The sequence below is a fragment of the Cydia amplana genome, chromosome 20 (assembly GCF_948474715.1).
Source record: "Cydia amplana chromosome 20, ilCydAmpl1.1, whole genome shotgun sequence".
Lineage (NCBI taxonomy): Eukaryota > Metazoa > Arthropoda > Insecta > Lepidoptera > Tortricidae > Cydia > Cydia amplana.
Window position 1 is genome coordinate 6071567 of NC_086088.1, and position 27667 is coordinate 6099233.

Genomic DNA, 27667 nt, shown 5'->3' on the forward strand with positions numbered 1-27667 from the left:
GTGGTTACCACCAGTTTGGCACTGACATAAACGCCATCGAGAACGTAATTTACTTTCTATGCATCTCGCTCATATAGTGCGACTAGTGCGAGTGAGATGTATGGAAAGTAAATTACGTTCTCAATAGCGTATATGTCAATAAAATGTTGACACTGGCAGCGACTCATGGTACGGCCTCAGATATCTAGTAAGCACTGGCTGAATCGATCCTTAATAGGGCCATTCTAGGATAGACGCCCTAGTGGCATAGCTCTCCTAGTGAGTACCTATTTATTGTTTGTTTTTTTTTATTTTTTTTTATTATTTAGAAAGTTTGTTACTTGAAAAGCATTATTAAACTGTAAAACTTCATTGTGTTGTTGATATAATGACATGCAACTCATGCAAGGACATTTCAATTTCGGATTGATGTTGGCATAAATGTTAGATAATTAAATATATATAAATTATAGTAACCTAAACAATGATATTTATACATATTAAATTTCTCGATACAAGACCCAAATTAATGAGACCAAAAAATGTAGAGATAGAGATAGAGATTTTTTTTAACAATCGGCAAGCAAAAGTCTCATGTAAGAAAATACGCTTCAGCCAGCTATCATTCTGAATGAAACCAAATTATCATCCTGCCTATTTCAGCAAGTAAATTTAAGAAACAATAATGTTTCAATCGACCGTGAAATTGTGAGTTGGGTGCAATTATGTTTTGCTCTTTTCTGATTTAGTACCTGCCTTGTCAGCTTGCAATGATTTATAATTATAGGAAGTCGATTTTGACGTTACTATGCGTGTCGTGCCATATTCTAGGTAAGTTTTAATTTCTTACCTTTTTCGTTCTTTTTTATTAGGGTTCCGTACCCGAAGGGTAAAAACGGGAACCTATTACTAAGACTCATCTGTCCGTCTGTCTGTCCATCTGTCTGTCTGTCAGCAGGCTGTATCTCATGAACCGTGATAGCTAGACAGTTGAAATTTTCTGAGATGATGTATTTTCTGTTGCCGCTATAACAACTAATACTAAAAACATAATAAATTAAATATTTAAGTGGGGGTTCCCATACAACAAACGTGATTTTTTTTTTTGCCGTTTTTTGCGTAATGGTACGGAACCCTTCGTGCGCGAGTCCGACTCGCATTTGGCCGGTTTTTTAAGGTAGCGTTCGTAATACATATATTATCTTAACATAAAAATAACAAGCCGAAGCTGAAAAAAAGTCACAGTAGTACATGATTGCTTGTGACATCAGCTGGGATGTAACTGAAATAATTAATTTTCAGTTTCAGACGCATCGGTAATCAATGTAGCCACAACAGTGCCTCCAGATGTAGAAAAAATACTTGAGGATACCAATATGACTGAAGTTAGCGAGATTCTCAATAAGTCTAGAAGAATAATTGATGGCGTTGAGTCTGTGACGAAAAGACCTTACATGGTTAGTTCTCAGACTTAGTTCAGCATAAAATATACCTTCCTAATATGACATAATATAAATAACTATTTAATTTTATAAAACCCACGGATTTTTTCAATAAGTGTCTCTTTGAGCGATATCAACCTGTAAGGCTTTGTACCCACTCCAAGAATGCTTATAAATACTTATATTATCGCACCCCGCGTCATGTACAGTATCTACGAGTAAGGTTAAGTTAGCCCGAGTATATTTTGAAGGTAAGTTAAGATAATCCCAGACCTATTTAATTTGTAGTATTTTCGATTCGATTTTAGTGTTGTCTCTAGCCTGGAAGTCCTGGAACACTCCCTGACACATCTTGACTTAATTTATTATTATTTCTGATTTGCCAAAACATAACACGATACGTCACGACAGACAAATGTGAATCCGGCTTCAGAACAATTTTTTTTTCGATTAAACGTATATTACACTTAAAAAAGATATATACGATATAATACTTTCATATATATACCCTTTTCCATTAGGTATATCTTCAGCTGCCGGCAAACAACCCAAAGTACCGAGACTACCGCCGATGGCTTTGTGGTGGCGTCATCGTCCACGATGAATACATACTGACCTCCGCGGCGTGTATCGAAGACGCCAGAAACTTCTACGTGGTTTCTGGGACGTACAAGTGAGACCGCTTGACTGTGAACATGAAGCAAGGTTTCATTTAAATGTTAGGACAGTCTAAGGCTGCCTGTTCACAGAAGCGGAGCGAAGCAGCCAGGAAAAATCCACCAATAGTGCAAAGAGGAGCGGAGATTTTAGATTTTTTTTCGGTTTAGGTGGAATTTTATCTCGCTCATCGTATCACTGCCTCGCACTGTTTCACACTTGCATGGAAAGGCAGCCTAATAGGTGATAACATCTGGTTTCTCGTTTACAGTTAAAAAGATGACTAAAACCACTTATTATTTGAAAAACGTCACACTTTACCTACTAGTATAGCAAGGATAGAAGGCAAAATGCTTTATTTCGTACAATAACTGATGGTAAATATTCATCAGAAATAAAATCTCTCAAAGGTTTATTACTATAATAATGCAAATAAATTAACAGGCACAGCGAGGACTGGTCGTCAACTAACAACATGTGCATTAAAAATGGCGCGAAAAAGGCGATTTGGAAGTGTGTTCCGAGAAGTAAGTTCTTATTTTGTCACTTCACAACACTGATTACCTTTTCTAACACGTATTATGCATGCACGTAATACACTGCGAATAATGGGAACATAGTTTTTTCTTGAGTTGGGGCGCCTATCCTGGAATTACCCTATCATATTAGCATTTACCATTTACCTTCTGCAACGAAGTGTTGGAACAACTTGCCGCCACCAATCAGAAACTATAAACCCCTTGCCTCTTTGAGGCTGTCTGTCTACTGCCAATGCATTTTTCTAAGAAGTAGGTAAGCGGACACATGCATAGGTATATATATATATATATATAGGTAAATATGAAGCATTTATCTGTCCACATATTTATCTGTACAATAGTGGTAATAGGTATTACTTGTATTCAACTGTTTTGTCCTAAACTTTAAACTTACAAGTCCGCTGCGGACTGAAAAAGATTGGGAACCCCTGCTCTGCCTTCGTTCGCGGTATGAATGCAGTAATGGCTCCTCTACACGATGGGCCAGCGCCGGCCACTCCAAGGGACGCATTTATGCGTTAGAGGGAGCAAGTGATATTGCTATCTCATTCTACCGCATGGCTGCGTCCCTTGGAGTGGCCGGCGCTGGCCCATCGTGTAGAGGAGCCATAAAATGGGGGATGGGAGTTGCAGGGATGATTTATTGTGATAAATGAATGAATGAATGTTGAATGTTGAATACTGTTGAATGTGTTCAATGCCAGCGCGTGCGTGCTACGCGTAGCTGGTAACATGTGAAAACCCGTATGAAGCGAAAAGCGACTACGGACTGAGCACCCGCCTGGCGGGTTGCTGGCAGGTTAACGAACTTAGAAGTCTTAGACTCAGAACCCATTTTTTTTTTTTTTTTTTTATTAAGGTTCACCAACAGTGGCAACAACAACTTATAGACTAACACACTTGCGTAATATTAAATTATAATTGCGCCACCAATTACAGGTGAACACAGCATGCATAATATATTACTCTAAACATTTTAATAAGATAGGATTACCACTATACACCTACCAAGAATTACCATTTGCTACACAGACTACGTGTTCGACGGGCACGAGAACGACAACATTCGGTGGATGAACAACGACATCGCCGTCGTGAAGGTTGAAGACGAGTTCGACTTCGAGCGCAGGATCCGGGGCTGCGACTATGTGCCCAAGCCCATCTGCTACAACAATCGGGTATTTTATACTCTATTTATGTCGCTAAACAGCTGTAGGGCTAAGATGGCCGTCTCTTTATCATTTGTCACCATGACTGTCACGTTCTAACAAATTTGTAAGTGCGAAAGTGACGCATGGCATGACAGGTGATAAAAATGCGACCATGATAGCTGCGGCCGTAGCATGATCGCATTTTTATCACCTGTCACCATGCCTGTCACGTTCTAACAAGTACGTAAGTGCGAAAGTGACAGGCATAGTGACAGGCGATATAAATGGAACCATGCTGCCATGGTGTTTGGGTCAAAATTATCTTGGTTGTCTCGTTTCTGACCACTCTATCACGCTTGTATTTTTGTCTTATATCAAAAAAATAAAAAAAGTTGGTGCTGTTGCTTGTCTTTCCAGACATAGATTATAATTATCTTATAAAATTAAAAACCTAATTTCATCCCATACAAAAAGCTCGACTCCGTCACGTTTTTGGGGACAAAAAACAAGCAAATATTTTTTACGCGATTGACATATTATGAAGGGTCGTTGAACTCGTCAGAATTATGGTAGTGAGTGACATAGGCTATATACATTTTGAAAATGGCGCCCGCAAATGAAAAAAGGGGGGGTTCCTACCATAGCAATATGGGTAGGTACCTATTAGGTATCAAATGAAAGCTAGAGAAAAGACCGATATATGATATCTTGATATCAAACACTTTAAAAGTGTTTTAGTTCATTATTTTTAAGCAGTTGGGTTTTCTGTTTTTGTAATTACAGGTTTATGAGACGACAGTAAGTAGAAATTTTAACATATTGGTAACGTATCCCACAGAGTTCATCGTTCGAGAATCCAGGCAACAAGGGAGTCATCGCCGGCTGGGGAAGCACATTGAAATATGACGACGTAAGGATCTTTCATCGCTGTCTAAAGACTACACTTATAAAGGACATTATCTGCTGAGAATGATAAATAAATGTACCTATACCTACATATTATAAGTATTGTTTGCTGGTATACATAGGCACAGTAAGACAAAATGGCGTCATGTTTCTTACAGGCGTAAAAAGGCTTATAAACAGGAAAAAGCGAGGAACATGTATTGTGATCCCATGTAAATTTTCTCTTACATTATAAACTGAAATAGAAATGTCATATGTACTAAAAAAGTGACCAATCCAATCCCTCCAGTGGCGGAGACCGGATTCGAATCGGCGTCTTCAGCTTGCGAGGCTAACGCCCTACCTCTAAGCTACCCGGCCACAGCAGTACCCATCCCAATTTCTCCAGTATATGCATTTATCTCATCATCCCCGCGTTATCCCGGCATTTTGCGACGGCTTATTGGAGCCTGGGGTCCGCTTGGCAACTAATCTCAGGAATTGGCGTGGACACTAGTTCTTCCGAAAGCGACTGCCATCTGACCTTCCAACACAGGGGAAACTAGGCCTTATTGGGATTCGTCCGGTTTCCTCACGATGTTTTCCTTCACCGAAAAGCGACTGGTAAATATCAAATGATATTTCGTACATAAGTTTCGAAAAACTCATTGGTACGAGCCGGGGTTTGAACCCTCGACCTCCAGATTGCAAGTCGCACGCTCTTACCGCTAGGCCACCAGAGATTCTCTATATGCATTATGGTATCTTTTGAAGACGCATATCTCTCTTACACTATTTTCAGTGGGTAAACTCGAACAGGCGGGACATGAACTTGAATATCCTCCGAGAGACCCAAGTGCACATCATCAGCAAGAGGAAGTGCAAGCGACGCTGGGGCGCGAGATACGCCAACATAATTGACAACTATATGATCTGCACTAAAGATTCCACTCCAGACCTTAGTGAGGTTTGCAAGGTAGGTTTCACCTTTGCTTCCCATATGCACCCATTTATATCCTCGTGCCGCCCACCATACAAAATATAGCCAAGGAAGTTTGAACCTTGTTGTATTTTCAGTTGGGTTGAATTTCATTTGTTCAAAAATTTTACGAGACAAATGAAATGCTACCTTCATTGTTATTAGTTAAGGTTAACATTCCATTGAAACTGAGTGTACATTCTGGATACATTGGGCGGCACGAGGCTATATAATTCTGTTTGCAAAATAATCGATCTGAAAACATGTACCTACATATCAAATGTTAATATATAAATGGTTTGTGTTACCCTATCCTACAATGATACGGAAGATATAATACGTTCTTATTTATTTTATTTTATTTATTGAGAAATTTCTTCTTATGTTTAGGTTCTCCTACACCTTTCACACTTCTCCGAATTATCCCAATACAATGTTAATGGTAAAATAAGCTTTTAACGTTTCATCTTACCTGCAGGTACTTCCCTACTTTGTACGCTGTTACCGAGATGTGATAAAACTACGTGACGCTCCTCTATAATATTTCCCGATGATAATTATATTATCTTTTAGGAAAAATACGTGGATTGCACCGACATCATGTACTCCGGAGATTCGAGCGATAAGAAGATGCGACGTGTTATTGATCCCTCATCGCTGGTGCTTCACAGCCCCTTCCACAACGATTCTGGGCGCAGATCCGGCAGCGGAGGTTTCTGTGAGGTTAAGAATTTACTTAAGTATATGCCTTAACACTATCCCGCTCTATGATTAGGATCCTACAGTGTGGCTACCACCAGTTTTGCACTGAAATAAACGCTATCGAGAACGTAACTTACTTTCTCGATAGCGTTTATGTCAGTAGGATCGATATTAATTCTACTGTAGATTTTTTATTCGTCAGATTGGAATAAAATATGGCTGGTTTAAGGAGCTGGGCGGAATAAATACGAAACCCCAAATTGGGACATGAATTATATAATAAATCATAATATGGTATATGGTGGTAACTCAATGGAAGATTTTTTAAAAATCTTCCATTGAGTTAAAATATACATACGAAGTACAGTATGTAGATACATACTTACCTAAAAAGCACAATATCTTCGCCCTATTCTGTAGATACAGAATAGGGAACTCCAACCATATACCACATTTTTAGCTAAATCTGACGAATAAAACAATCAACAACAAAATGAAAATGAAATTAATAACGTTTATTGTAATAGAACGATCACGGCGGCCCCCTGATAGCGAACGACGTCAGCCACAGGCCTCTGGTCATCGGAATCATCTCAGCGTGTCTCGTGAAGGAGCGCACCAACAGGTGTTACGGCCCGTTCCTCTACACCAGCGTCTACAAAAACAGGATGCTGATCAACTGCGCTGTTTATAAGGACACATCGTAAGTGAATCGCCGACAAAATGCAGGAGAGCAAGCTGCGATGGTATGGTCACATAAAAAGAAGGCCCTTGGACTACGTAGGAAAGGCACTACAATTTTTCATCCCAGGTCGAAGATCCAGGGGCAAAATGGAAGGATATAGTGCAAAAGGACATGAGTGAGTGATAGTGATAGTTATCAGAGGACGATGTCATGGACAGGGTTAAGTGGAGAAGGTTAAGCAGGAAAGCAGATAGATAGCTATTAGGAAGAGAGAGAGTTCGTAAGTGATATTGATGAGAAAGAATTGGTTTTGTACGGAAAGGTTTTAGAACGTCTCAAGCGCTGTCGCTATCCTGTTGGGCGTTGGCATTAACCATTTCCATACTGAAATCCAAATATTAAATAACTCAAAATTGAGGTTTGGACCACAATATTATGGAAAGCTTCGGATCTTTATAGAATAACAGTAACAAGGGCCCGTTTCTCAAAAGCTTGTAACTTGTAATACAAGTGGGAGTCCCTTTCTAACAAAAGCTGTCAAAATTTGACATCCGCTCATATGACAAGTTACAAGCTTTTGAGAAACGGGTCCCAGGTAGCTAAGCGTCTGTCACATGAAGGAGCGCACCAACAATTGTTACCCGTTCCTCTATACCAGCGTCTACAAAAACAGGGTACTGCTCAGCTGCGCTATTTATAAGACCAGATTGTCTGTCCCTCTGGGCCATAAGCGGGGTATGTCCATGGGTCCGATAGTCAGATAAGATTATTACTATTAGTACTATTTCATTACTATCACCAGAGTCTAATCAAGTTAGGTCGTCACTGCGGCCAGGCCAGAAAATACATGTGAATGTGAATACACTTAAACTAAAAACTTGCAAGGGCCCGTTTCTCAAAAGCTTGTAACTTGCAATACAAGCGGATGTCACTTTTTGACAGTTTTTGTTAGAAAGGGACTTCCATTTGTATTATAAGTTACAAGTTTTTGAGAAACGGGCGTCTGGTGTGACTCAAAGTTCTGTTTTTAACTGAAAGTTTTATACATATGTATCTTGTTAATTATTATACAGCCCAGAATGCGCCAAGATGTACAGATCCAGTATAACGCACACGGAAACTGTGATGAGTTGGGCTGATCATCCTGATGGGTAAGAAGCTCATTAATTTGGTACTTATATTAATTTTTATGCTACAACTGTCGCAAGCGTACTACATGGGCCCGTTTCTCAAAAGCTTGGAACTTGTAATACAAGTGGTTGTCACTTTTTGACAGCTATTGTTGGAAAGGGACTTCCACATCTATTACAACTATTACAAGTTACAAGCTTTTGAGAAACGGGCCCCAGGTCCTTTGGCTGGTTTTAGCATCGCGCTGACCGTCGGTCCGCACCGACCATTTGTATGAAGTTCATTTCAATTCATGACGACTGTCCGCGCGGACACGTCAGCGTCATTCATACAAAAACACATCTCTAAAACGCTTCCTGAACTTAATACATATTGGTCCGGTGCGGGGTGCGGATCGCTAAGCACCGACGGTCAGTACTACACTAAAACCAGCCTCTGATGGTATCCAGGGGAGATTGTATAGGTACTGACCGGTTACAAACATTTTTGAAGGTTCGCTGCGTCGACCATTAAAAATATATATTTCCGAGATGAAACCTTTTTTCAGCCCTTTTTATTAGGAAGACACTTTTTACTGTGTTTAATGTTATAATATGCACCTAGTTCCTAGTGCCCTAAAGTGCACATCGCCATGAATATGCTTTGTCTACGTAATTGGATACGATTCATACAAATTTCATCAAATTCAACGTCCACTTGTCAGTAGTTCACTCCTAATATTACAAATACTCCCTATGAAATTAAGACTATTTTATTTGATACTCATGAGATATTACTCATCTTCAGACCAGCAAAGAACGAAATCGCTGCATTACGAAGAGCGCAAGAACATAAAACTAATTCAACACAATCAATCGAGGAACACTTGACAGATGGAGTAAATGCGACTAGCGGAGTTAATGAGTCTAGTGGTGTAAATGTAACTGTTGGGCTAAATGCGACTGCTGATGTGACAGCAGGGACAGATCCAGTAAAAGAGGAACAAGCAACTACGGGGGCACATGCCACCCAGACGGAATTTGTGGACAAAGTACAAGAGCACGGTGGGCTAGTACTAAGGTCCGGTTAATATATTGCAATATGACTGTATTGGTTAATAAAATAATTAAAATTGATTTTAACATGTTTTATTTATGGGATAGGTTAGCCCTTAAGTCTATAGCGGCAACATACTTGCCATCATATTTACTTATTTAAAACAAAAACGCATGTCTACAATAATATAGTTTATCATCATACACATTGAGAGTTGTGCATTTTCCCGGAATTTTTGATGTAGGTACAGTCAAGAGCAAAAACATAGGTGCACAAATCAACTCAAAAATTGATATTCCATAGAACTTATGTCAGCGAATTAAGAACTATGGGATATATTTTTGAGTAAGTTGTCTAACCTACCCATATTTTTACACTTAACTGTATATAGTACCTGCTAAATGCGACGACCCGCCTGGCCTAGCGGGTTGTGACCCTGCCTAATAGGAAGCCTATGGTCCTGGGTTCGACCTAGCCCCACAGTAAGCTGAATACTTAAGGCTTGGGATATTTATAATGTAATAAGCATTAAAGGAGGTATGCGTCCTGCCCTAGTAGCACGGTCGCATTTTTATCGTTTATCACCATGCCTGTCACGTTCTAACAAGTATGTAAGTGCGAAAGTGACGGGCATAGTGATAGTCGATAAAAATGGAACCGTGCTGAGCCGGCAGCATAGGTATTAATGCTTGTGAATCCCACTCAACAAAACATGACAAAATTGAGAAAAGTTACATCAAGTATCAAGTTACATCTATGTACTGACAATCCAGGACATGGGCTATCCATTTTTCCATGATTGTCAGTAGATGTAACAGTAGGCACATTGTAATAAAATTACTACGCTCGATTATTTATGAAGAATTCTATGATATGAAATAATAATTAAGAGAAAATTACCAACTACATGGTAATTTTTAGCAACAACGTAGACATTTAAAGCAAAGTGAAGAGCCAACAACGAATAAATAGACTTTCAAATCTACGGATTTTATAAATATTATTTGGGGTGTCAATAAAATAACTCAAATTTCATTTTATTCTATAATAGGTATTCAAATAAATTCAGACGAATATTTCGGTTATGTTATAACTTACAATTATGTTATAACTTATTAACATTTCCATATCTGCAGTTTTCATTATTCGAATCAATTCATAATTTTTTCAAGTGAATGCAATCCGTGAAATAGCTTTTGGTTATAATTATTTCTTGGTCTCGAAACTTCTTTAGTTCTTTCCATATGAATATTCAGTATCGTCATGAAGTCTGTTTTCTTAATTGCAAGTACATTACTATTGTACTCAGGTAATGTATTTACTACTTTAGAATGGTTAATATTGTCAATATTATCTTTAACGTAGGTAGGTATCGACTATCGAGTTATCGACATACGTATGGCAATGTAGCCTACATCTACATCTTGTCGTAGTGTGAGGTAATTAAGATACTTTAATCTTTCTAGTATATGTAAAATAAAATATTTCAGATGTACAGGCTATTGAAGTAGCGACGCACATACCGGCAACAGTAGCACAAATAATTAATGATACCCGAAGAATCATAAATGGCTGGGAGGTCACAGAGGGAAGACCCTATATGGTACGTATTTCTGCAGAACTTAAAGGATTCCAATATTTATTTATTTATTTAAACTTTATTGCACAATAAACAAAAATAATGTACAAATGGCGGACTTAATGTCTAATGCCATTCTCTACTAGTCAACCATCGGGCCAAACAGAGACATATAAAATTGGTGCAAGGAGAAAAAAGGAATTTACTTATCTCTTGAGCATATTTACTTATCTCTTGCATTATCTTTTGGGTTAACAGTTGAAAAGTTGTTGCAAATAACTCTAACTCTAACAATTATAAAACTTCTAATATGCGTCACTTCCTCTAATTTATCAAACAGTAGATATCTTTTACGGTATTTATTTATTTACAAACATGACCGGCTCACAGTTGAAGCCAAACGCCAGGACATGGAATAAACATACAAATATACAAATTAATATTTACAAATACACAAGACAAGTAAAAAGACACAGACACAAGACAAAAAAAAACAATTCATAATTATTAACATAATAACATTTTATATTCGGGCATATCTCCCAACGCTCCCAACCGCTTTAGTCTAGGGACGTCCGACAAAAACAATTAAATATTGGGATATGTTTAAACACAACACCCACCGCACCGAGCATCTTTGTAACAGTGCTGACGTTAAAATGCACATACGTTCGAACAGACGTGTCCTCAACCCTAAAAGCATAAGTACCTAACCTAAGATATAGTGTAAAAAGATTTCCATTTCAAAGTCACCCCATTTTATAGCCCACAGTCGAAAACAACTTTCCTGTTCCATTTATTGCCATAATAGTAAATTCGTTGCAACTTTGCTAATGTTTTAAGGTGCACCTAAAACTGCCCAAGAGCAACCAGAAACAGCAGGCCTACCGGACCTGGTTATGTGGAGGTGTCATTGTCCATGAGGAGTACATCCTCACTTCAGCAGCCTGCATCGAGGACGCTGAGCATTTCTACGTCGTTTCTGGAACTTACAAGTAAAGTCACCTAGTATTTTAGGTATATCCTGATGTGCTGGGGTGGAACAGTTCTTCTAGAAGACACAGAACGCAGATAGAAATATCCCCTAGCAAGGTGGATTGGTAATCGTCTAACCGTATTTATCATCTACCAGCAAGGCCAGCGCTCAACCAGCAACCAGCAAACCTTTGAGGTGGCCAATGTCTAGCTGTAGATGTCTTTTGGCTGATATGATGATACCATACGAAACGCAAGTTTATGAATACACCATGCGTTATTTGCTCTAATATAGTCTTTTTTATTCGCAGATATTCAATGGAAGATGACAAATACAACAGCCAATGTATCAAGAATGGTGCTAAGAAAGCTATTTGGAAATGTGTTCCTAAAAGTAAGCGTGACAAAAAAGTAACATTTAGCATGACATGGTCATTTCACTAGGATATACCTGTAGTACGAGAAGCATCTCTTTAAATGAAGTCAATTCATAATATTCTGAGTTTAAAGGGTATTTTAATTATACGTTCTCTGCTCGCCCAAATGCTTCGGATTCTTGATCACTATCATCATCATCATCCTGTCGTCCTTCATGAACTCATCATCTTAGTCAATGATCAAGTATTAATCGATCCCGCACTGCCTTATTTGGCATCTTTACTAGGCTGCGTTTTAGTTCATCACTTTTAATTTTCTTGGAATTGCTTACATTTTTGAAGTGAATAGCGGCGCTGTGCGCTTTTTGTGATCGAGAAAAAATGTTAAACTCGTAACAGGTGTCACGTGACCGTAAGACGTAAGACGGCCACGTGACCTGATCGAAAAACTTACTTCAATGTCATTGAGTTTTTCTTTATTGATTTAAATGCCATCTAGTGAGTTTCGATCTAACTGGTATTAATATAACTCGAGTACTAACAGTGATGTGCTTAGGGGTTTCAAGTAATGCGACGACATAACGCTAGATAGCGTTAACCTCAATACATAGTGCTGCAGACATTTTGCAATAGTGATTGAGTTTTCACTTCAACCGGCACTGCCTGAGTGCAACCCGTTGTTTTTTTTTTCAGATTACATATTCGACGGTCATGAGAACGACAACATCAGGTGGATGAACAACGACATCGCCGTAGTCAAGGTGGAGGACGGCTTCGACTTCGAGAGGCGTGTGCGCGGCTGCGACTTCATACCGAAGCCAATCTCGTACAACAACCAGACCGCATCGCTAGAAAACCCCGGGAATATCGGCTTTATCGCGGGCTGGGGTAGCACCTCTAAATACAGCGATGTAAGAATATTTCTCTCATTATAATCTGTCCTCGTTGCAACCTAAAGAAGCTCGGATGTCTTCTCGGCTACTCTTCGAATGCATCCCTATGACGATTCACTTACAACGACCTAACTATTAGCACAGAATAAGTAATAGTATTATCATCTATTAGTGCCTACATTCCGTCTGGATGGCAAGCTAAGGGGAACTTCAAAATACAGCAACGTGAGAATTCCCTGTTGCATCATAAAGAAGTCGGATCTCAAACTCTGGTCCTTCAGCTACTCCTTAAAATGTTATGTAATTTTATAGTCCTATAATATGTATTTTTATGTATTTATAGTGTATAATCCTTGAGCTATACCGGTGACCTTAGTCCTTATGTCATTTCTACCGTACAGAGTCTCTAGCTATAGCTTTCTCCTTTGTACGTTGAGTGACTATAAATCGCTTTATATGTTCCATTAATTGTGAATAACCACGTTTAGCATCCATACATTTTGATCTTCAGACAGGGATTGTTACCAGAGCCCTTGAGGATGGCCTGTGCAGTGGCGTAACTAGGGGGGTGCTGGGGGGGGCACGTGCCCCGGGCGCCGTCCAAGGGGGGGCGCCAAAATGGGCAAAAGACCTCCCATAGAAAATGGACCTGCCAAAATGTAGGAAACAGTCAAATTTTTTTATCGCGACTTAGGTGTTGGTCTCATAGTAAAAATTGCTCAGTATAATCCCAAAACCCCCTTGGCAACGAAAATGCAGTTATTTTTTAGCCACCCTGTATACAGGGTGGTCCAAACCTTGACGTCAAAAAAATTTTTTTTGAATCCTTCGTCGTTGGTTATCAGAATATACCCCATGTATGTTAGCCGATTTTTCGTAGTTTTCGAGTTTAAATTTTAACTTTTGTTAAGAAATTCCGGGGTAAAGCTTTGCGTTGCTTTTATGCCTTCTAATAATTGTTCGTGGTATCTATTTGCACTGATAACATGAAATAGCGATGGGGAAGTGACCCCATAAAATAATAGTAGAAATAACAAAAGAGGATTTTTGTAATGAATTACTAATTTGGAAGCTTTCCACCTCAGTTCCTTTGACCGGCGACTCTGACAAATTATGACTATAAGTATCACTTTTTTGACCTTTTAAAAAAACGTAGGGTCTAAAATAACCAAAAGTCCTTGAAATCGCTTGTATTTTTTATTTATTTAGGTAAGGGCAACATGCTTGAATGTAAAAGTTTGTCTTTTTTTCCCAACTCAGCCAAGTGAGGATGCTGTTTTTTTTAGCAACTGCGCCGTTTGTGAAGGATTATGTTACAAAAAGAAATATTCAGAAAAGTTCAATAGTTTTTTTTAATAAATAATTGCTTCACCCCGGAATTTCTCAACAAAAGTTAAAAGTAATAAAAATAAAAATCATAATTCGAAAACTACGAAAAGTCGCCTAACATACATACGTATTCTGATAGCCCACAGCGTGAGGAATCTAAAAAAATTTTTAGGACGGCAAGGTTTGGACCAACCTGTACCTATAACACATGCCGTGCTAACATCGCTCGTTCTGTGATACTAGAATGCCGTGAAATACCTGTGTCAGCTATTGAGAACATTCTATCCAGAGTGTCGGTGTGGGATCGGGAGAATTTAGTCCAATTCAATCCCACCAAGGCTCAATTTTGCGCGTTTACCGCTAAGAAAACCTCATTTTTCAAGGCACAACCCTACCCATGTCAGGGAGTATTGGGAGCCTCGGTGTTGATATCTCAATCAGTGACGTCCAATAATTTCGTAGCCACCTTGCTGGGTAGGCTGCGCTGCGTTCGTATCTAAAAAACTCGGTGTGCTCAATAAAGGGAGGCGATACTTTACTCTGGGGCAGACAGATCCATAGGCGTACCCACGGTGGGGCAAGGTGGGGCAGTTGTCCCACCCTGGTCTCTGACCATAAGCTAAGAATCTCTGTTTCTACCGTACCCTGTTACAACGTCCCCAGCCTCCCCTACTTCTGCCCCACCCCTTAAAAAATGCTGCGTACGACCATGGACAGATCACATATAATGCATGAGTATAATGCTGTCACCTTTGGGCAGGAGCACCTAGATGCCACCTTGGTCCCTTCAAATCAGTCCTAAGGCGCGCTATGAATAGTCTACGATCCAAAACTTACAAGCGATATTGAATCTTCAAGTCTAAGGAGATCTCCAAAAAAGAAGTGTATAAGTTTTAAAATGGTCGGCAACGCGCATGTAACGCCCCTGGAGTGTAGACGTCCATAGGATGCGGTGACCGCTTACCATCAGGTGAGTCGTAAGCTTGTTAGCCACCGATGGACTAAAAAAACACTTATTTGTCTAAATCAAAAATAAACTTTAATAAGTAAAAAGTAACCCTTTCGTTAGTTCATTTCGTTTGGGGGGGGGGGGGGCGCAAATTTGGTGCCTGCCCCGGGCGCCACATCCTCTAGCTACGCCACTGGGCCTGTGTTAACGGGAGAATTATGCATAACACAGTTTTTGAGCTTTGTGGTCTATTCTTACTATAATAAAAAATTAAAAAATATATTGACAAAAACACGTTACAGGTAGGTGTTGAAGTCCCTGACTTCTGAGCTAGGTAAAGACCTGTATTACAGAAGTCAGTGTCCTCTCCCAGACAATAGAAACTGTATAAAGAACTATGTTTCTATTTGGTTTGTATCTTTTAGTGGGCGACGCGAAGAAAGGACATGAGCTCGCAAGATCTCCTCGAGACCCGAGTGGAAATCATAACCAAAAACAGGTGCAAGAGACGCTGGGGGTCGCGCTATGCCAACATTATCGACAACTACATGATTTGCACAAAGGATTTGGGACAAACTATGTCTGACATCTGTAATGTATGTTTTTACAACATTCATTATTCTTTATCAAAAATGTATTGCCATTAATAAACATCCTGTTGTAAATCTTTGATGTTGGAATGTTTTATTGGTGATTTCGATGAGAAAACGAGGTGACCCATATTTACTGTTTAGTGCTGTTGACTTTTTGATCAGCGAATATTTACCTTAAATATGTAGGTACCTTTAAAAAAGGGACAGTGTTCCAAATGTAAGCGATACTTATGATTTCTTAAGTGCCGATCCTTTACAGGAAAAGTACGTAGACTGCCAAGACATCCACTACTCCGATGAAGAAGAAGGCAGAAGATTCGTAGAGAAGATGCCAACAAACTTGGTGATGCACTCTGCGCACGACCACCACCATAATAATGACACAAACACCGCTGTGAATGCGACAAGCGACCGGAGATCCAAAGGAGGAACGGTTGTTGACGGCGGGTTTTGTGAAGTATTTCTTCCAGTTTATAATGAATTATGAATTCAATCTTTGCCTTTCTTAAAAATATTTAAATGAAGCATTGTAGACTTATATTAAGCTTTTCTTTATATTGGTTGGTATAGAACACCTACATTAGCTAAAGTTTTAAATAATCAATTAAAATACAGCACGTACGAAAAGAGAAAGAAACATGGATATTATGATTAAGTGCGCTGTTTGACTCTAAAGACATCATCATCATCATCATCATCATATCAGCCTTTTATCGCCCACTGCTGAGCATAGGCCTCTCTTCGAGTACGCCACTTATCCCGGTCCTGAGCCAATCTCATCCAGAAGTGACCCGCAATCTTCCGAATATCGTCTACCCAACGACCCAACGGACGCCAGGCACTCCTTTCGTCTGTAAGCGGCCACCACTCCGTTAACATTTTGGCCCACCTGCCATCACTCTGCCTGGCAACATGTCCCGCCCAGCTCCATTTAAGTTTGGTAATGACGTATCCGACGTCTTGCACTTTGGTGCGTCGTCGGATCTCGACATTCGGTCTTGCAGTTTGATGCCGAGCATGGCGCGCTCCATGGCTCTCTGTGCCACTCGGATTTTATGCACAGCCTCCTTAGTGAGCGTCCATGTCTCGGCACCGTAGGTCATGGTGGGCAGGACACATTGGTTAAAGAGGCGAGTTTTCAGGCATTGTGGAATGTTAACGGATTTGAGGATGTCCACTAGTTTATACAAACAAGACAAACAAAGACATACAAGTTGTAAACAACTTTTAAATCTTTTAATACGCCTCATCGTGTTACAAAATTCAAATTCTACACCACGGAATTATTCTACTTTCAGCTAGATATAATCATCAAAATATAATCATGCTTCAAAAATACACTTGAAGTTTATTTAGTCTGAGTCTCTCAGAGCTGGATCGAGCTCTTCAAATTAAGATTCGAGAAACTCGTGTTTTCAACAAATAAATTAAATGTAGTAAATACTCGTATTTTCCTCCGGGGCGCCCCGAAGCTCACGAGAAGTACAATAGATAGCTCCAAACCTACCGAAGCCATAATAGCATTTTCTTCCAGAATGACCACGGCGGCCCTCTCATCTACGGCGAAGGCAATAACGCCATCGTAATCGGCGTCATCTCCGCCTGCCTCGTCAAAGAGCGTACCAACAAGTGCTACGGACCCTTCCTTTACACCAGCATCTACAAGAACCGCCAGTTCATCTCTTGCTCCATTTTCAAGGATGTGGAGTGCGTATTCTGTACAATTTTTGTCACAATCTTCGATATTATTTTCATTATCATAAAATACATGATTATCACGCAGAACATAAAGGTTGAAACAGATAACTGCTGAATAACCTTTAACGGAAAACATTTTCTATTTGATTTGCAGACCCAAGTGCCGAAGACAGTTTAGATCTGGAGTGACACATACAGAAAAATCAATTTCGTGGAAAAATCATGCAGATGGGTGAGTTTCTAAAATCATGTTGATTACTGGATTACTGAAAATTCGTTGATGAATGTAAACAAAACTACTTAAGACGTTTTTCTTCACGTTTGTTGGTATTTTATGAGAAATCATATAATCATCATCATTATCTTCCTCGCGTTGTACCGTCATTTTGCCACGGCTCATGGGAGCCAACTAATCCCAGTAATTGGCGTGAGCACTAGTTTTAGTATGAGAAATAATATACATAATATTTTTGATAAATATAAATTTAAACTTGGGACATACCAATTATCGTCAGAGTTAATGATTCGTAACGTCGACGATGAGTTTGTAAATTCAAACGATCCAATAAATCAAGAAAACATTTAAAAAAAAACATTGAGTTACCAACCCCAAAAAACTGAAATGTCATCATCATCATTTTCTTGCCCTTATCTCATTCACTTAGGCCACTTAGGGGTCGGCGCAGCATGTCTTTTTCTTCCATACCTTTCTGTCGCCCGTCGTCTCATCAACCTCATCATTCACTTGCGTTCGTTTCATATCATCTCTCACACACCTTTTTCTCGGTTTTCCTTTCCTTTAACCCCCTTCCACATTCATTCGTCACATGCCTCTACTACGATGGGTGATATTACCTATAGCTATGCTAGGATATTGGCTATGTATCAAAATGAAAGATACTTATTACAAAGCACATAAAAATGCTGACTCCAAAGTTTTTCTTAAATTCAAAATGTTTTTGTGCCTCAGGCCAGCAGTGAATGAGTTGGACCATCCAGTCAATAACGAAGGCAAGTATGAACCCAAGGAACCCAAGGAGCCAAGCGTCCCAGCGCGCGAAGCTGATAAAGTGTACCCTAACCGAGGATACGTGGTCCGCGCACAGGAGAGAATACAAAACATAACTACCGCGATCTGAGCTGGAGGATATCTTTCGCAATAAACATAATTATATATAAATTAACGGGTTTTTAATTAGCCTGATATATGGGAAAATCTGTAGGTATCTAAAGTCTATTTTTTTATTCGGTAGACTAAAATAACATTTCATAATATGTGTTTATTCGGTAGACTAAAATGACATTTCATATTATGAAATGTTATTTTAGTCTACCGAATAAAAAAATAGACTTTACAAACCCCTTTGAATCATTTTACTGCGTAAGATGCCTATTCGAATATTAGAAATACTTTATTTGAACATCAAATCATCAATGTCATTAGGTATGTTATGTATGGTAGCTTAAAAAAGGTACACATTTAATGACGTAGTACATGCTAATAGTTACTGAATAAATAAATAAATATTATAGGACTTTCTTACACAGATTGACTAAGTCCCACAGTAAGCTCAAGAAGGCTTGTGTTGTGGATAGGTACTCAGAACACGATATTTATAATATACAAATAAATACATAGAAAACATCCAAGACTCCGAAACAAATACCTGTGCGCAACACACGAATAAATGCCGATACCGGGATTCGAACCCAGGACCATCGGCTTCACAGGCAGTCACTGCCCACTAGGCCAGACCGGTCGTCAAAATTCATAAATGTGTGGAGTAAATCGAATGATTAAAAGATCACTTATACAAGGACAATCATGACTAAAGTCATAGAGAAATATAGATAGTAAGACAAGAGTGCTCACTCCATACCTCAGTTAGACTATTAATTTCAGTGTCTACATCTAGCATCGAGTAGCGGAACTATCAGTCAGTACTGACTGTCACTACTGTCAGTGGGTAGCAGTCTACTTGACAATAGATGTAGCACCGACCGGAAAGTCTTATCTCAACAGCATAAGAGTTTCCGGTCGGTGCTACATCTATTGTCAAGTAGCAGTACTGATAGTTCCGCTACTCGATGCTAGATGCTAATAGTCTTTTTGGTACTAAAACTGATGTATGGAGTGAGCAATCTATGTATTTTTTTCTCTATGCTAAAGTTTAAGATTACTTTTTTGTGTCTCAAATATTAAAGAAAATGTATAGGTATTGTACAAAACAATAGTCTTGTATAAATATGAAACTGTCAGTAAGTATTATGTGATTTGTGATTTCATTCATACGTTTTTACGTTTTCATTCTTTACTCTCTCCTAATTTCGAAACCTAATCCTGAAAACATTTACCTATTTACCCATTTATTTGGAAATGGTAGTTCTACCACAGCAAAGAAGTGAGTAAAGTGAGAAAGTATTAGTATCGTGGTAACCGATTTCTTCATATTAGCTATAGTTAGCAACAAGATAAGGACAAGAAAAAATAAATTACCAATTAAGTAAACTTTTATAACTACAAGTTACAAGAAAGTTAATTACTTTTTTCAATAATTGAAAATATAATTACTTCATTATATCCAGGAAATCGAATAATTAAATTCAACGAATAAAATATCAGAATAATTGTTTTTTGATGTTTAATTGAAAAAGTCATTTCGGAAAAGTTTCTGGCCAGTGTAAGACCATCCCGGTAACTATGGCCAGAATACTACTTTTAATTTCTCTGGCTCTTTTAATAGGTAAGTTGCAATTCGACTTGATTTTATAAATATTTTCACTAGCCTGAACTAAAAGCCAAACTTCTTTGGTAGGTACGTATCAAAGAATAAAAATATATTTTGTCCCCAATAATGTGTCATGCAAGCTATGTATACGAACGTTATAGCTATAGCACAATCGTAGTTTCGAAACATTTAGCGAGCTTTGATTTACATTACCTAGTAAAGTCTATTTTGTCATAGTATGAAATGACATACTATGAAATGTCATTTTAGTCTACCGAATAAAAAAATAGACTTTAGATAAGCTATGTAACTTTTGGTAAAAATATCAGACGTAGGTAAATAATAATAATAAATATCTCTATCTCATATTTATACAAAGCTCTAAATCGAATAAATCGTACAAGTGTTTTGATTAAGTATAGGTAGACCTTTTTTATGGAAAATCAGAAAAATATAAGCAGTAAGTTCTTACTTTGAAATGACTACTTACCAGGTATAGCACTTTCTGTGCCTTCGACTGATGAAAACGCCTCAAGTAAAGAAAAACATAGCAAAGATAAAAGCGGCGAAAAAAGAGGCAGTTCCGAAAGTCACGAAAAACATGTAAGTCATGAAAAACACAAAAAACACAAGAAGGCCAAGAGCACTGAAAAAGATGAAAGCAAAACCGATGAGGTGCATGATAAACATGAAAACCACAAAAAGCACCATGAAAAGCACGAAGGCCATGAAAAGCACGCGAGTCATGAAAAGCACGACAAACATAAAAAACACGATGATAAACACAAGAAAGACAAACACTCAAAATCCAGGAAGCACCATAGAAAACACAGCCGTAGACAACAGAAAAATAATAGTTCGAATTTAATAGTTGACCACGGCGATATAGGCTGGGAATATGAAAATACTACTGCAGTGGATACTAGAAGAATCCTGTACAGCAAAAATACTCCAAAAGGAAAGCGACCGTACATGGTAAGTGGTATAAACTTATTTAAATTATTTATTACCAACTTAATTTTTTACTTAAAAAAATTACTTCTTACGTCAACGAAATACTACATTACATACCTAGGAGGTGAATTCGTGAATGCTCTAGATCGCAGGTGTTTGTGGCCCGAACCGAAGGTGAGTCTTGCCTTGCCTTGGCCAGGAAGTGAGATCTTCGAAAATCCCACTTACGGTCCACTTACGGTAGGGTCACGTAAAAATATTTACACCGAACGATATTTAGACAGGTAGTATCAACATAATTATGTCATTAAACCCTCTTTTCTGTATCTCTTTATATATTTTCATCAGGTATACCTCCAACTTACGAAAGAATCCGCCAAAGCTCACAAATACCGCGGCTGGCTCTGCGGTGGCGTCATCGTAGAACGATACTACGTCCTCACCTCAGCGGCCTGCGTCGAGGATGCCGAGCACTTCTACATCGTCTCCGGCACCACCAAGTTTGTGGACAGCTTCGACTATAAGAGCGACAAATGTGTTTGCAATAATAGGAGGAAGGTCGTTTGGAAGTGTATTCCTAAAAGTAAGACACCCATCAGCTCTTTTCATTATAAAGTAACCCCAAGCCCACTTGGTTAACGCTACGTTATCCCAAGGATTGTTTCCAACTCTTGAGGGTTTCTCTAGGCTTGGTTAAGATAAATAACTATTTGACTGTAATTTTTTCTTAACACGATCAATGTCCCAATACTAAATGATATGACAAAGTCACACGGTAAAAGAGTCAGTCATTTGAAGTTGTGAACCCATAGTGGAAGCAAGGACTCCTGAAAAAAAGCTTCATGCCCCATATTGGGGGCACCCACACAGAGAACATGTTAACAAATATTTACCCAAAAGTAGAACTACTTCTATAACATGACGTCGAGAGATAAGATATTAAAATTCAACCAGGAAGGGCGCAGATGAAAACAAAACAAAATGCTAAACAACTGCAAGAATAACCATACCAACCTGTTGATGTTTTTTATCCAGGTTATATGTATAGTTTTTATTTTATTTTGAAGCCATAACCAGCGACCCTAAGTGTTTTTATTCTCTTGCCGAATCCAAACCTACGTACTCCATCGACCTCATGTTTTCAGACTACAAGTTCGATTTCCAAGACAGCATAAAGTGGTCCTCGAACGACATCGCCATAGTGAAAGTGAATAAGCCCTTCAAGTTCGGAGTCATCGAGAAGGGCTGCGACTTCGCCGCGGATATGGTTTGCTACAACAATATCAGCCGGGATCTTGAGAAGCCGGGAACTAAGGGCTGGATTGCTGGCTGGGGCAGTGGCAGTAACTTTAGAGAGGTATATTTTCTGCTATGGTGGCTTAAAACTAAATGCGTAAAAGATACAGAACCGCACGAATATATGCAAATCCAAGGAAGTTTCATGCGCTCTTATATAACTTGTCTTCTACTTCTACCTCGGAACACCATATTATGGTTTCTCTCTCCGACTGGGGAGTTAGCTGAAGCTTTCGTTATAGAAAATCTCTTTGCGCTACGACATGGGATTCTTCAAGAAGCGGGTATTTTAGGTCTCTCGGGGGTCAGCATTCGGCAACGCTTAAGTGGCTCACTGTGATGTTGCTTATGTCCATGGGCGACGATGACCGCTTCCCATCAGGTGGCTCGCCTGCTCGTTTGCTGACGATTACATTAAAAAATCCACCAAAACATTTAAGATCCGGGGAGAGCGAGATTTGCTCGAAAACCGATATGAAAACATATAAAAATTCAAAAATGCGCGATTTCCCAGAGATAAGACCTAGCTATTATGAATTGTTGCTACTGACATATATCACATATCCAGCTTGACACACTATACCTACATCATTTACAGGGAGTCTACCGTCGTCAAAAATCTGTTCACGTCCCAGAAAACGCCAAGTGTCTCCAGGAAGCCAGGGTTTGCATCATGGACAACGAGCACTGCGCGAAGAAATGGTCTCAACGGTTCAGGAGCATCATCCAACAATACATGATTTGCACCAAGGACATCATGAAGAGACTAAGCGAAATTTGTGACGTAAGTATAATAAGGTTCCGTACCCAAAGGGTAAACGGGACCCTATTATTAAGACTCCGTTGTCTGTCTGTCGGTTGAATTGCTAGAAATGTTGACGCTGACGTCCCAAAACAGGAGTTTGAAGATCAGTCGATAAGCATAACGCATCCGTTAGTCATGATCCTCTTCCTTCACAAATTATGAAGAAAAATATATTATTGATAATATTTCACTTTCGTCGGTTTTACCATACGGTTCTAGCGGTAGTGTGGTGATTTCATATCAAGTAGGCTGATTTACGAGCTTAAAAAACACCTTCGATATTTAGGAGCAGCTCATTCACTATTATATACTTTTTTCAGAAAAGGTACGCCAACTGCACAGATGTGGATGACTTGAGAAGGGACGACTTGGAAGAGTCCAGAAGAGCCGAGGAAATAGACTTGGGACGGCACCTGCAGGACCCTGATGACTATACAGCGAGGCGATCAGCTAGCCAAGGAGGCTTTTGTGAGGTAATAAAGTTAAAATTTTATTTGACTGTGTGTTTTGATGTTTTTGTCAACAATTCAAATTCTGATGGCCAAGTTATTTTGTATAGGAGTCATTATTTTTGTACAGTGTTTTTTTTAAATGATTACACGAGAGTAGGAAACTTTTCTATACGAGCAAGGTGGAGAAAGGTGGTTCCCGCTTCGGCCACCGGTGGACTTGGTCACTTTTTCTTTAGTGTATGATATCTATTTAAGTTTAAGGTGAAGAAGACCTAGCTAGTCTACAAGCTCTTTCGTCGATTTCAACTCTTACGTTTGTACAGTCACCACACGGGATTGTTACGCCATTTAGGGTCCTAGCTAAATAAGTTGTTCCATACTTACGCTATGGAATGTCCAATTCAGCTAGAACCCTAAATGGCGTAACAATAACGGAGCGTGACTCCGCGACCTACTCCGCTTTTAGAAGTCCGGTAGAGCAGAAGGAGTAAGGTCTTCTTTCCTTACTATGTTGAGCAACGTACCTACGTATATTCGTTCTTGGCCTATGACGGTCTTCCGAGCATTTATCCTTGATGATGATGATGATGGTATCCTGTTATCCCTCATCAGGGACAGGGACATAGGGCTCTCAGAAGAGATTTCCATTTTTCGCGGTCCAGCGCGGCCTCCTCCAGCTCCAACTCATTTATCCTTAGTGTTTCACAAGTTTCAATAACATTTCATATGTTTAATTTGTAAATTCATTAAAGCAATATTTAAACTAGTATTGTAAATATTACAAGTAAACCGTTTCTTCACCAGAACGACCACGGTGGACCGTTACTAGTTAAGTACCAGCAGAAAGAGCGAGTTATCGGCGTCATCTCAGCCTGCAAGATCGACCCAAAGACCCACAGCTGTCACGGACCCTTCCTCTACACGTCCGTGTTCAAGAACCGCCAGTTTATCTCGTGCTCCATCTACAAGGACACCGAGTATGTTATACCTAATTAAATTACAGATGTACCTAGTGCATTATTGTTTTCCTTCATATTTTCTCGGAAACGTGTGTATTTCTCATGCTACTTCAATCAGCCTCAGTATTTTTTGTACCGAGACTGACTGAAATAGCAAGACACGATCGTGCGTTTCCGTTAAAATACGAAGGAGCATAATTATGCACTACATCTGTATTTCTTATTTCGAATGCCCTTCTTCATTCTTGCCTTGAAGACAAAGTTTCATGATTTTCAACGAGAAGTATACCTATTGGCAAGGTGCGAAGTCGGTGGAGGGGGAAGTGGCGCTGATCGTCACAAACACAGGTAATCTTATGGAATGTCCGCCATTAGTACTAGCGGCAGCCGCTTGAACTAATTTTACTCCATAAGATTTAACGTAGAAAGTCCGCCAAAATGAGGGCAGCACCAGTCGTGCACCTAGCGAATACAAAATACTTTATTAAATAAAATGCACAATGTGATCTAAGAGATGATGCCTCCAGGTAAGAAAATATTGTTGTACAAAATTTATATAGAAGACCCATGCAACATACCTACATCTATAATTAGGATTTATAGGATAGGTTTAATTCCGCTGCGATTGTCAGAATATGCGGCATACGCGGCCCGGCCGTACATTTTGTTTAACTATAAATCATTAATATTTGATTATAACTTCAATTTGATACCTGCACTTGTTCCTGAAAAAGTGAAACCAGACGACGAAGTGAAAAGGAAAAGTTAATCGAGCTACTTAACCTTAATGCGGATATTTCGAAAGCACGCTTCAAAAAATTCAAACAAAAAAACTATAGCTAATAAAAAAAAGCTAACATAGCTAAGCTAAGCTAGCAAAAAAATGAAACAGCTATAAGAATTTATTAAAAGAACTGTTTACTAGTTTCTACAATAAAAATAAATTTTACAGAGAGACCTGTAGACGGGTGTTCCGTACGGGCATCACACATGAAGAATGGACCGTCGATTGGGATAGCGTTAAAGAGTAAGTTCTCCCTGATCTCTAGTGAAATCTAGATGGATATGTCGGCGGCCGAGTATTTTATTTGCAGAGAAGTACCAATTCGAACTAACTCTGGCTAACCCCTATCATTTTCCTCAAATGTTCTTGATCCATTTAGAGATCCTTAATGCTGGAATGTAATCCAAAATGTATTTTTATTATTTATTTATTTTCTTTGCTACAGAGACGATGATGACAAGAAGGACGACGATGACAATGAGAAGTAAGTAAAAACAGTAAATTAAAACAAAATTATACTTTTGGGTCAATTTCTGAACACGATTTTTTTTCTGTCCGTGATGAAAATCGCGGGTTAGCATCAGATAATACTTACCATTTTTTTTTTACATAAAGAAGTCACACTTTCACACCGAGTTCCATATGAATTCACTGATTAGTTGGTTTTTAGAGTACACATAAAAATACCTAAAGGCTCAAATTACTACTCCCGTGCCCTGTCCGGAATCTACTTTTAAGCATAATGAAAAATCCTACGAAAAATTCTACATTAGTATCACTAATTTAGTGTCTAATACTTAAACTAGATGATATTTACTATCACTGAGCACATATACTATTAACTTAATTGTGGTAAATAACTTGTGATCGATGTTTAAATTTTGTCCGAGCGCGCGAGTAAAATTTCGTCGGCAAAACTCAAAGGGCTCTGACAGCCGACGTTTGTATTTGAACCGCCTCGTGTCCCGCCTCACCTGTACTGGCAGTATTCGGCTGTCTCTCAAAGCAAGCGGATGTAAGTCAAGCCGCGGCGTGTTCGAGGAAATCGCGTAAGTATTTCGGAATCCGGGTGGGCGACAATTTTTTTCTAATTTCGATGCCCCTTATAAATTTTATTTTCCACATAGCTTTTCAATGACAATTGTCATATTTAGGAGCCCTTTATGTATCTTTATGTAAGCGATAACATATCAGTTTGGTCAAACACGATTTAAATTTTTGGCGAATTTTTTTATTACGAATTCTAATTTCCGTGCCCTAATTCCCATAGCAAATTTACCTAAAACAGCTGATTAAGTGGCACGGGAATTAGAAAGTATTACATATATTGTCAACAAATCTTTTATTGGGGGCACTGTAAGTTAATTGGCAATGTTTACGTCATATTATTATTACATATATATATTGGCATTGAATATATATTATATGTAATAATAATACGACGTATATCTGTCTATTTTACATTTAAGGAAATCTTAAAGAATGCACAAAAATCTGTGAATAGTTTTTTAATATAAGTACTATAGTACATACAGGATGGACCCGAATAACCCGGGCAATTTTAATACGTAAGGTAAGGTGGGGTAAGACGACACCGGGGTAAGACTATCACTTGTATGGAATCCTTGTACTGTTAGTCTTATCCCACCTTACCTTATTCATTGATCATATTATAACATTAAAATATTATATAAACATAAAACTATTTCTGGAATTATTACATATTATAATACCTGTACCTAAAGTTACATGAAACAAAATGAATCACATTTGCAATGTTTTGTTTTTGTAAATTTGACAGCTGACAGCGTATGCCGTATAAAGTTTAAATATCTGGGAGACCGAGCTTTGCTTGGAAAACATATACCTACCTAAAAACTCAAAAATGCGCGTTTTTCCAGAGATAACACCTACCTAGATCGATTTTTCACCCCAGAAAACCCTCATATATGATCAAATTTCATCGAAATCGTTAGAGCCGTTTCCGAGATCCCCGAAATATATACAAGAATTGCTCGTTTAATAGATTAGTTGTTATAAATTAAACCGTAATACTATTTGGGTTCCGTAGCCAAATGGCAAAAAACGGAACCCTTATGGATTCGTCATG

The 27667-nt window shown here is 38.8% G+C and overlaps 3 protein-coding genes across 3 annotated transcripts; all 3 read left to right on the top strand.

Moving 5' to 3' along the window:
• The first annotated feature begins 668 nt into the window (after window positions 1-668).
• LOC134657723 (uncharacterized) lies at window positions 669-9219 on the top strand. The gene is made up of 11 exons (XM_063513285.1): window positions 669-810; window positions 1282-1436; window positions 1943-2094; window positions 2523-2605; window positions 3650-3795; window positions 4607-4678; window positions 5456-5629; window positions 6206-6355; window positions 6862-7037; window positions 8093-8170; window positions 8937-9219. The coding sequence occupies exons 1-11, from the start codon at window positions 750-752 to the stop codon at window positions 9217-9219; spliced, it is 1530 nt and encodes a 509-aa protein (XP_063369355.1). The 5' UTR covers window positions 669-749.
• A 1200-nt stretch (window positions 9220-10419) lies between these two features.
• LOC134657467 (uncharacterized) lies at window positions 10420-18758 on the top strand. Its single transcript, XM_063513031.1, has 10 exons — window positions 10420-10494; window positions 10676-10788; window positions 11608-11759; window positions 12051-12133; window positions 12810-13027; window positions 15713-15883; window positions 16140-16337; window positions 17415-17587; window positions 17733-17810; window positions 18549-18758. Exons 1-10 carry the CDS (start codon window positions 10449-10451, stop codon window positions 18715-18717), a joined length of 1401 nt encoding a protein of 466 aa, XP_063369101.1. The 5' UTR covers window positions 10420-10448; the 3' UTR covers window positions 18718-18758.
• A 1416-nt stretch (window positions 18759-20174) lies between these two features.
• Window positions 20175-26045, top strand: LOC134657724 (uncharacterized). The gene is made up of 9 exons (XM_063513288.1): window positions 20175-20322; window positions 20801-21282; window positions 21610-21844; window positions 22407-22618; window positions 23156-23341; window positions 23683-23835; window positions 24619-24791; window positions 25726-25800; window positions 26003-26045. The coding sequence occupies exons 1-9, from the start codon at window positions 20280-20282 to the stop codon at window positions 26043-26045; spliced, it is 1602 nt and encodes a 533-aa protein (XP_063369358.1). The 5' UTR covers window positions 20175-20279.
• Window positions 26046-27667: the final 1622 nt, after the last annotated feature.